The 11298-nt window shown below is 36.9% G+C and overlaps 1 protein-coding gene across 4 annotated transcripts; it reads left to right on the plus strand.

Moving 5' to 3' along the window:
• Window positions 1-530: 530 nt before the first annotated feature.
• Window positions 531-11036, plus strand: LOC120075282 (phosphopantothenate--cysteine ligase 2-like). Of its 4 annotated transcripts, none has more exons than XM_039028504.1 (10): window positions 535-886; window positions 1299-1493; window positions 1759-1882; window positions 1970-2014; window positions 2110-2195; window positions 2913-2965; window positions 3089-3148; window positions 3730-3831; window positions 9466-9585; window positions 10429-11036. In XM_039028504.1, exons 2-10 carry the CDS (start codon window positions 1349-1351, stop codon window positions 10690-10692), a joined length of 999 nt encoding a protein of 332 aa, XP_038884432.1. In that variant the 5' UTR covers window positions 535-886; window positions 1299-1348; the 3' UTR covers window positions 10693-11036. The 4 variants fall into 4 exon arrangements, with proteins under 4 accessions (XP_038884434.1, XP_038884432.1, XP_038884433.1 ...); XM_039028502.1 differs by having other exon boundaries at window positions 538-865; XM_039028506.1 differs by lacking the exon at window positions 9466-9585 and having other exon boundaries at window positions 531-865.
• Window positions 11037-11298: the final 262 nt, after the last annotated feature.

An 11298-nucleotide genomic window follows, 5' to 3' on the forward strand; every position in this document is an offset into this window, starting at 1 on the left:
CTGTACTTGTAGATTCTCTCTCTATGATTGTTGCAATTCTTAGCACCGTCATTAATTAATTGAGAGAGAGTCTGAACTTTTCTTGTGGTCGACGGCTTTCGCTTAATAAAAAAAGAAAATATATATATTGCACTTAAAGCATTTGTGAAGTCATTTCAAACAAGTTCCAAGTCCGTGACCTTCAACACTAACTGCATATGCATAGCATCATTTTCTATGCCAACGAATCAAAAAATGAGGATATTGCCATTGATGGGAATGAATGAATATGCTTAGTAAAAGATCTATTGTTTACAGATTTTTAATCCCTAGATCTAACGACAGCTTTCCCATTAATGTTGTACTTTGATCAACGAGATTCTAACATCTAACCCTGAATTATTTGTCACGAAGTTCAAAGACATTGAATTCGATTACGGGTTGAGTTCAATATTTTCATTAGTTGGGTCGTATTCGTTTGGTGCTTTTGCTCTCAAAGTTTGAACTGTTTAAATGGTCAAATCCATATTTAAGAATAGCAATTAAGGATAGAAATGGCAGAAAGAAAGATAAAACACGATAGAGAGAGTAGTGGGTACTGGGAAAGTCTATAAAATAGACAGACAATTAATGAAGGTGGGAGAATGAAAATACAGTAGGGCCAAGCACACCATTATCATTTTGAAAAGGATTACCTTCAAATTCTAGCGTTCGACAGAGAGTACAATCGGTAACTAGAAGAAGAATCAGAACATTCTGGTCAACATCAAATCGAGCGTTTCCTGACCAACAACAGTTAGCAAGATGCATTTCGATTATTGACGAAGATTCGAATAGAGGGGAAAAAAAACCCTAAGATCTGAACTTCTGAAGCAAATTTCTACCGGTATGAGATTGATGAAAGCATGTAATTAGCTTCTTGAATTCTATTTTCTTACCCATATCTCGGATTTTTGGTTGAACTTCTGTGATTTATGTCATTTTTAAATGAAAACAATAGGCAGGTCCGGCAATCATGAGTGGTCGAAGATAAAACTGAGTTCGTAAAACTTGAGGTCGGTCGGTCTAGTTTTGTGTAGCTCGTAAAATAGATTTGCTGATTAAAGCGAAAATTTCGCTTAAAAGTTCGATATTGTAAATTAATGTTCATCTCGGCTTTATTTTATATATTCATTAATGAGGTATAATATTGATTATGGAGAAATGTGCTTGGCTATTTAACCATGTAGGTTTTATTCCTTGAAGCAACTATTTATTTATTATTTTTTGTTATCACTATATAAATATTTGTGCCTAAATTTTGTTCTATGTGAATTCAGACTTCATAGTGAGGTTTTCCGGTTGTGATTTTCTTTGAAGACATTTCCAAATGGATATAAACGGACTGCAAAAAGCTCAACAGGCCCTAGATGCTGAAATCAAATCATTTTTTGATTCAGCTCCCCCTTTGAGGAATATTGAGGATATCAGCAAAGATTTGAGAGAATTTGTTGAAATGAATTCACCACAAGCTGGCAAGTTCTCTCTTCGTTAATCTCTTAAGCATGTCTTTTTTGTTTTGATTAGTTGTTATTCCATAATATTCTTCTGGGGATTACTCTGCTAGTCTGCTAGCGCCTGTTATTTAACACTTACCTGACATGTTGGAAAGTGTAGGGATCTATTACAAACTTTATTTTGAAGTAAATGGATTAAATAATCCGTCCTAATAAATTAAGGAACTAAGCTTGTAATTTTACCTAATTTGTTTCTATGGATCAATTTTGCTTTCAATTATAGGAAATCAAAGTCCCAGGAAAGTTGTTTGTGTGACATCTGGGGGCACCACAGTTCCTTTAGAGCAAAGATGTGTTCGTTATATAGACAACTTCAGCTCAGGTCACAGAGGTGCAGCATCCACAGAGTAAATGACATTACATTTCAACATATGTTCTACTAGAGATTACACATTGAGTTTGGTTTTTTAAATGATTTTGCTAATTTCTCTTAGGTACTTTCTGAAGGCTGGATATTCGGTTATTTTCTTATATCGAAAGTACACACTTATCTTTGGTAGAACTGCATGGTGTAAGAGTCATTCTAAGTTTAGGCTTGATACTCTCCTGAGCTAATTGGTGGTTCTATGATCAGGGGAACCCGTCAACCATATTGCAGTTTGCTTCCTGATGATCCATTTCTGGAGTGTTTTGAGTTCACCCAGGAGTTGGGCATACAAGGTTTGTGATTTTCTTTATCCTTAACTTTATCCATGCCCTTATCTATTCTTAAAAAAAAAAAAAAAAAATGAAACTTTATCCATGCCCTGCTGGTTCAACGGTAACAGTGTCATATGTTCTCGATGGGTAATTAACTGCCTGTGTATTCTGTGGGATACATAATACTTAAAAAGAGCATTTGCTCATAGGTTACAAGGAAACTTTCCGTTGAGGGTTAACCACTTAATTAATAATTCTTCCAAAGTAGAAAAAAAGAAGAATTATTTTAAATGACAAAACTGCTAAAAATATTTACAACTAATAGCAAAATATCTGTGTCTATCAGATGGACACAGATAGTAGTATATAGCTGTCAATCGCGGTCTATCACAGATAGACGGTGATATTTTGCTATTATTCGTTAATATTTTGGTTCATTTTCCTATATTTAAAAACAGAAAGGAAAAAAAAAGTGCTTAGCTTAAAAGCATTATACTCAAAACTCACCCTTAGACCACTTTGGTACATGATATTGTCACTTATAGTAACATCAATGTTCGTTATCAAACACTCTGAATTGGATATTGATATATTATTCGGTGAACTTTATGGAGGAGTTTTTTGTTATCTGGGGCCCAGGGTTAAGTAACCTTTCTCTTCTAGCACTTCAACTTTCATTTTATTGATTAATTGTTAGCATTCATGGTGCTCATGACTTAAATTCATTTCAACATTCAGTGCGCCAGCCTTATTCGGAAGAAGTTAAGAAGGCAATCAGTGAGCATCATGCTGTATGAACTACTCGATAGTATCATCACTCAATTTCTTAATATTTTCTGTATATTAGCCCATATCTAACATGGTTGGTAATGAAATACCACTGATTAGGAAACTTTCAAATTTGATTATTGCAGGCAATAGCAGATGGCACACTTCTGAAACTTCCTTTTACAACGATTTTTGAGTATCTTCAGGTAGTTTTCCTTTATTTTTTTGCACTACCTGCAGGAGCGATCTGTTATTACAGAACATATGCCTTATATTGGTCAAAACTCAGTGTCTTTAAATCTAAACCTCAAAGTTGCATGCAAGTTTTGTTGAAAGCATTATGGGGTTCAAAAGTAAAAACATCACTCTAAATCCACTAAATTTGAAGCTTATCAAGCTCAAGAGCACAAGGGAAGAAAATAGTTCTCTTGAATCACCTTTCATTAGAAAATAAATAAATAAATAAAGTTGTATGTACTCATATTTACAAAGGAGAGAAAGCCCTTTTATATACTGTCCCACAACACAATAAAAGAGACACGATAGTAATTAATATATTGTTTATAGTAATCAATCTAATTTGTGCATCTAGCTTATACTTGCATCAAGCTTATGTAGAAAACATAAGAAGCGCATAAACATAGGTGGCTAAATATTATTTTCGATCCAGAAAAAAACTTTGCTAATATATGACCTTTACTAGCTCGACAAAATTTAGCCACTTAATGCATTATGGTCGTATGTTTTTTTTCCCCCTTTCTTTCTAATCTTATTATTTATCTTGCAGATGTTGCACATGGTTGCAATATCACTGAGGAGTATTGGACCCTATGCACTCTTTTATCTTGCTGCAGCTGTCTCTGACTTTTACGTTCCATGGGAGAGCATGGTAATGGTTTAGCCCAAAACAGATAAAAACGAGATTTTAGTGTTATTTATTCAACGTCATGACTTTACTTGAACAAGATCTGTTCTATAGGTTGTACAACTGTGTCTTTTAAGTTCCAAAAGAAAAATGTGTATTTATTCAACGTTTTTTAAATCCTTCTTCTCATCTCTGAAGTTCCCAGCTGTTTCACAAATTAATATTAGCATTTAAGTAGCATACGTGTGGTATACATCTGGTGGGTGGGTGTGGTAGCTATAACGGTCATATAGAAGCTTGTATCTGTCCAAAAGATCAATAGACTTGGATTGTTGTACTTTCATGGATGGTAGCATTCGTACTTGCATCTCAAATCTTGTTTTGATCAATAACATAGAATATTGAAGTCTTCATATAATTAAATTTATCGTCCTATTATCTTAAACTTCTGGGTATTTGATAATTGAGAATGCATTAGAATAGGAGGTAGTGTTTAGGTTCTTTTTTCTTTCTTTGGTATATCCCTCTCCCATTTGTGTGTTTTTGCCTCGCTGTGGAAGATGAAAATTCCAAGAAGGTTAAGATTTTTATTTGGAAGGTTAGCCATTTAATCATGAACACATTGGATCGGAAATCAAGAAAGATGCCCAATTTGATTGTGCTTTGTGTTGCATTCTTTATAGGAGGGCGGTGGAGGATCTTCACCATATTGTTTTGGAGTTTTGATCTTGCTTATGAAGTTTGGAGTCAGTTTTTTTAGGAGTTTACCTTGTTTTGGCCAAGAATAGAGATGGTAAAGAGATGATTGACAATCCTTCTCCACCCCCTCTCGATAAGGGTCATTTTTTGTGGCAAGTTGTGGTGTCTGTTGTTTTGTGGGGCCTTATGTGATGAGAGGAACAATAGAGTTTTTAGAGGGGTTGATCATTCTCTGAGCGATATTTGGTCTGACGTTAGATTTAATGTTTCTTTGTGAGTTTCAATGACGAAGTTTGGAAGTCATATATTTGAACTCCTAAAATGTTATCCTCTCTATTAAAAGAGAAAAGAGAAAAAGATGAGACACAAGGTTTACGTGGAAAATCTTAGAACAGGAAGAAAAAACCACGATAGAGAGTCTCCGTTTGATTAATTTTTACATAATGTGAGGGATACACGAGGATTCTTATTTTTAGGCTCCAACAAGCCTAAATACAAAAAAGGAAAGAAAAATAGGGTACAATAAATGACTATAATACCCCCGAGACTATATACAATCAACTAAGTCCCTTATTTCCACATTCCTCAAGTTGGGGTGTAGATATCAATCATACCCAACTTGTTAACACAAAAGTCAAAATTTTACCTGAGTAACCCTTTAGTGAGAACATTTGCAACTTGTTGATTTGATGGAATATACGGAATACAGATACTGCCATTATCCAGTTTCTCTTTTATAAACTGTCTATCAATCTTTATATGTTTCGTTCGATCATGTTGTATTGAATTATTGACAATGCTTACAACATCTTTATTATCACAATAGAGTTTCATAGGTAAGACACCATCTTGATGAAGATCAAACAGTACTTTCTTCAACCAGATTTCTTCACAAATTCCCAAACTCATAGCTCTGTATTCAGCCTCTACACTACTTCTAGCAACTATACTTTGCTTCTTACTTCTCCAAGTAACCAGATTACCCCACACAATGGTATAGTACCCTGAGATAGACTTTTTGTCAGTCACTGATCTTGTCCAGTCAGAGTCGGTATAGGCCTCAATGCATCATAATCCCCAGATTTGTCTGACTTCTCATCTACTTTCCCACCTATAGTAGGATTCTGATCACACGTTTCAGGCGGAGGTAGAATTTCACTCTTGTGTTTCTATTGTAGTCTCATCACTGTCTGCCACCCTGTTATTTTCTGGAACTAACACATCAGTCCTGTTATTCTCAGTTACATCCACAATATCATTCTTAACACACAAATCGTTATTATCAGGGACATACTCAGTAGTACCTTGAGCTTGTGATGGTTCAGATTCATGGATCAAAGCCGGTGGAACAGTAGGGATACCATTTCCTTTCTGAGATTCTTCCTGTGGTATGTTAGCCAAGATACCTGTTTAGTAGGTAGAACAGTATCATGGGATGTTGACCAGTTAGTCTCTTCACTATTACTCTCCCCCTGAAGATGAAGATGACTAATAGGGAAGAAGGGCTTATCCTCAAGAAACGTGACATCCATGGAGATAAAGTATTTTCTGGAAGAAGGATGGAAGCATTTATAACCTCGCTGGTGAAAAGGATATCCAAGGAAGACACATTTCTGAGCACGAGGAGTAAACTTAGTTTGGTTATGGCCACGACCATGGACAAGGACAGAACACCCAAAAACCCCGAGAGGAACATTAGGAATGAGTCGTGTGGTGGGGTATGATTTCTTGAGGCATTCAAGAGGGGTTTGGAGTTGGAGAACATGATAAGACATTCAGTTAATGAGATGAGTTGCAGTAAGAATTGCATCTCCCCACAAATAAGATGGAAGAGAGGTAGATAGTATGAGAGACCGGGCAACCTCGAGGAGGTGGCGACTTTTCCTTTCAGCCACTCCATTCTGTTGAGGTGTATAGGCACATGAACTTTGGTAAACAATGAACTTTGGAAGATAAAAATTCAAGAAGAGTATTATTGAGAAATTCACGACCATTATCACTTCGAAGAATAGCAATTTTAGTATTGAACTTAATCTCAATAGTGGTGTAAAATTGTTGAAATATCGACGAAACCTCTGATTTGTCAGTAAGAAGAAAGACCCATGTAAGATGGGTATGATCATTGATAAATCTCACAAACTAACGTTTTCCTGAAGAGGTGGTAACACTAGAGGAACCCCAAACATCAAATGAATAAGATTAAAGGGTTGAGAAGGTTTGTAAGGTTGAGAGGGAAAGGTGACCCTATGTTGTTTTGCAAGAATGCACACATCACAAAAAAGAGAAGAGACACCAATTTTATGGAATAAATGAGAAAATAAAAATTTCATATATTGAAAACTTAGATGATCAAGGCGAAAATGCCACAACATACAAACTTTTTTTGAAGTTGAAAAATATGAAGATAACAAACTAGTCCTATAGCTGTTCCTAGAAGAAGCATCATCATCAAGAAAGTAGAATCCTCTATTGTGTCGAGCAGTGCCAATCGTCTTCCTCGAGCTGAAGTCCTGAAAGAAACATTATCCGGTGAGAAGACAACTCGACAATTTAGATCTCGGGTTATCTGACTAATAGATAGCAAATTGTAAGATATTTTAGGTACGTGCAAGACATTGTGTAAAGTTAAACCATGGAAGGGAGAAATATGACTCTTGCCCGCAATAGGAGCAAAAGATCCATATGCAATTCTGATCGTTTCATTACCAGCACATGGAAGATACGATAGGAAGTTATCGGATGATCCAGTTAAATGATCTGTAGTCCCTGAATCAAGTCTCCATGGTTTATTGTCATTTATACTTAGGAGACTTAACAGTTGTGATGTACTTGATTGAGCAATTGCCCCAAGTGAAGGGACAGTAGAGTCATTTTGACAATTCACTTGAGATTGTGACTGGAAAGCACTCGCAGATTCACTTACAAGTGTGCATGGCCGGGATTGGACTTGTCATTCGGAGGGCGTCTTCTACCATTCGGTGGTCTATCATGTAATTTCCAACATTGTTCCTTTGTATGCTAGGGTTTTTTGCAATGTTCACACACTGGAGTTTGTTTCCCATTGTGCTTGTCACCATCATTATCGGATAATTTCGTACTAAAAGCAGCAAAATCAGTAGGTGACACAGTAGTGATGTTCATAGCACTAAATTTGTCTTCCTCAAGGCGAACCTTAGAGCACACTTCCATAAGAGGATATAGGTCTCTGTCCCAGTATACGGCCTCGCACTGCATCAAATTTGGAGTTCAAACTAGCTAGGAAATATACCTTATCTACTTCCTCAATTTTGGAATATTGAACACCTCCACATGGACAACCCCAAATAATTTCGCGACACAAGTCCATCTCTTGCCAAATTAGGGGCAATTTATTAAAGTACGAGGTAACATCTATCATCCCCTGTTTGCACTCGTGAACTTGTTTGTGCAGAGTGTAAAGACGAGATGCATTTTGCTTTTTGAAATATAATTTCTGAACAACTTCCCAGATATCTTGAGCAGTGGCAACATATAATAGCGGTTTTCCTATTTGAGGCTCCATACTATTAATCGGTAGTGATCTAGCAAGGAGTCCTCTCCTTTCCAAATACGCTCTCGAGGATCCCCCGGTCTAGGTGTGGGTATCTTGCCAGTCAAATAACCGAACTTGTGATGCCTTCAAAGGCCATTTTAATAGACTGAGACCAGGAGAAATAATTCTAGCCGTTTAACTTTTCTCGTGCAATTAAGCCTGTGAAATTTTCCATAAAACCAGACAAATAATTTGCAATAGTTAAAGTAGGGAAATAGATTATCGAATTCTCTGGATACATCGATAAACCGGAAGGAATATCTGAATTCAATACACTTGAATTTAAGTTTGTGGTTGTGGAAGCACCTAGAGCTGCCCCAAGAGTGACGATTTGTTGTTGAAAACTCGCCTAAAGATCAGCTAATTATTGTTGAACCATTGCTAGAGAAAGACCCATGGACCTGTGGTGTTCATAGCTTGGCAGCGGGGGATGGAGGAGCCTAGCTGACAGCAAGCTGTTATAGGCGGCTGGTGGCACATCATTCCCGATTACGGACTTGCCTCGGTGATGCATGGAAGATTTAGTAGCATCGGCTTCAGATTCTAGCGGTTGGATGAAGTGTCTGGTGGCGACGGTGGCAACATTGGGAGTAAAGTTGGTAGCGCTAGGGTTCCCGATTGGTTGCTGTTGAGGATGTATTTGCAGCATTCGAAGATACCAGTCAACGACGGTTTGAATAGTAGGGGCGGTGGTAGCGTGGGCAGTGGTGGCGGCGGTCGAAGGTTCCATCGGCGGTTGTGGCAGAAGCGATGTTGGTACAACACTAAGGTTATCTTGCATCGGTTGGTTTTTGCCGATGGCGGTTAGGGTTTTTTCACCAAGCTTTGATACCATGTTAAAAGAGAAAAGAGAGAAAGATAAAACACAAGATTTACGTGGAAAACCCTAGAACAGGGAGAAAAGACCACGATAGAGAGTCCATTTTATTAAATTTTACATAATGTGAGAGAGATACAACAGGATTCTTATTTATATGCTCCAACAAGCCTAAATACAGAAAAAGGAAAGAAAAATAGGGTAAAGTAAATAACTATAATATCTCGGGACTATAAACAATCAACTAAGTCCCTAATTTCCAACACTCTCCAATTAATGTCATTTTTCATTTCTTGGGCCTTTGACAAATGTTCATGTCCACAAGTGAGGATTGTTGAAAGTATTAATATATCAAATTTACTATAATCTATCAACTTAAGCATTTGAATTAATTGGCGATTTCACATGGGATGAATTCAAAATTTTCCCTTATTTAAGCAAACAGGGAGTTCGATATTGTATTTGTATGATGGTGGATCTCAATTGTCAAATGTTCAGTTCATTGGTTTAGTCATTCATGAAACGACTTCAATTAGTGCTTTCATCCATATTTTTAGTCTTTCCATTGCAGGCAAAGCACAAGATTCAGTCAGGATCAGGGCCTTTAGACATGCGACTTGTTCAGGTGCCAAAGATGCTGTCAGGGCTGAGGAGTGAGTGGGCTCCAACGGCGTACTGTATATCATTCAAGGTACGTTCTGCTGTTGGAAACTACCACCAAATAATTTTTTTAAAAAGAAGATAATAAATAAAGGAGTTGTACAATGAGGGAATACAGATGAAAGCCCCATCTGAAACTTAAAAAAATACTGTCCATTTTGATTCAGTGAACGAAATGAGGAATCAACATAACTCCCCAACTGTCCTCCATAGACCTCCATAGACCTTAGTTTTTAATGACCACACGGTCCATAGGTCCATGGGAGAACTGGAATGGAGTTCCAAAGAACCATTCTTCTTTTAACAAATGATTGCCGCACCTCAATTGCTCAAAAGCCAGTTGAACGGATTTATTTAGGGACATCTTGGTTGTAGTTAAGACAATTAAGAAGCTTACATTGGATAAAAGTCAAGAAAGGGAAATTGAGGAGGTATGTGATTAATCTCTTCATTCTTATCTCCCCAACAGATAATTATTAGATGGAGACGATTTTGGAAGTGTTCATTTGCTGAGTCTTATCCGATACATTATGTCCCATAGAACCATAAAAAGGCCTTATTCTTCTTAGGGTGCTTGGCCGTCCAAACAACCTTTGAATATTGGAGAATTCAATAACCAAATTCCTGAACCAACGGGAGCCTATGAAATGTGAACTAACCAGAAGCCACTTACGTTTACCGACTATCTTTGATCAGATTTCCTGAATAGAATGCCCATTAGGAAATTGCTATTAAAAGTCGAGGATGGGCAATTACTAGTTTCTTTTTGTTTATGTCTGAAACAAGTATGCTTTTGCAACGTTGATGCCATTGCAGCAATTTAGAGCTATTTGGGGTTCTATTCATTTTTCACTAAAATTTCTCCTTTGCACAGCTAGAGACTGATGTAAAAATCCTCTTGGAGAAGGCAAAGGCGGCTCTAAGGAAGTACAAGATGCATATGGTCATTGCAAATGAACTTTTGACCCGGAAAGAGGAGGTGACTCTTGTTACTGAAAATGAGAAGATTCGTGTTCAGCGTGACCCGGAACTGGTTGGTGACGAAGTGGAGAAGCATATCGTCAAACATATCGTCGAGAAGCATTCTGCTTACGTGGACAATTTCAACCACGGAGTCTCAAGGGCCAGTGGCTCATAGGAGTCATCGGGTACAAAATTGAAAATCCGTTATCTTCTGGTTATACTTTCCTTGCCTGGTTTACATGGTTCTGCTCTTCTTCCCGTGGAAGAGCAAATCTTCCTCCTTAGTCCTTTTAAGTTTATTGAACGTAAATTATAGCGTGAAGCTTTACATCGATGCAAAACGTTCTAATTTTTGCAGATATTATTTTGTCCTCAGTTTCTCATGTAAAGCTTGTTATTTTGACCGATCTGTGAAAGTTAAAGCGACTTTAAGAGACATGGAATACATGGTTGCGTTAATTAAATCATGTGCCTTGTGTCCTGTTACTTTTTGTTTTAGTAAAATTAGCTGGTTGGATATTCCATTACCCAATTTTTAACTAAGTTCATCCCCATCTATTTTCAATTACGATTTGCCCAAGGATACACTTGGTAACGATTTTGTTTTCTAATTATTGTTTGAGATTTATGTTGGAAATGTCTTAGAATTTGCGGTTCGTGTTAAACATTCTATTTTATCAATAACAATGACTTGTTGATTTTGTATCTTATTATAAAAATCCAATAAACGCATCCTTGCCTATATCTGAATGCTGTAACTTTATGTAGTGATATAAACAGG

Source organism: Benincasa hispida, chromosome 4, assembly GCF_009727055.1.
Source record: "Benincasa hispida cultivar B227 chromosome 4, ASM972705v1, whole genome shotgun sequence".
NCBI lineage: Eukaryota > Viridiplantae > Streptophyta > Magnoliopsida > Cucurbitales > Cucurbitaceae > Benincasa > Benincasa hispida.

What these genes read in the sequence shown, in the direction of transcription:
- LOC120075282 (XM_039028504.1), top strand. Translation starts at nt 1,349, where the DNA reads ATGGATATAAACGGACTGCAAAAAGCTCAACAGGCCCTAGATGCTGAA. An exon ending in AATGAATTCACCACAAGCTG is followed by an intron (nt 1,494 to 1,758) that starts GCAAGTTCTCTC and finishes TTTCAATTATAG; the next exon opens with GAAATCAAAGTCCCAGGAAA. An exon ending in CGTACTGTATATCATTCAAG is followed by an intron (nt 9,586 to 10,428) that starts GTACGTTCTGCT and finishes TCCTTTGCACAG; the next exon opens with CTAGAGACTGATGTAAAAAT.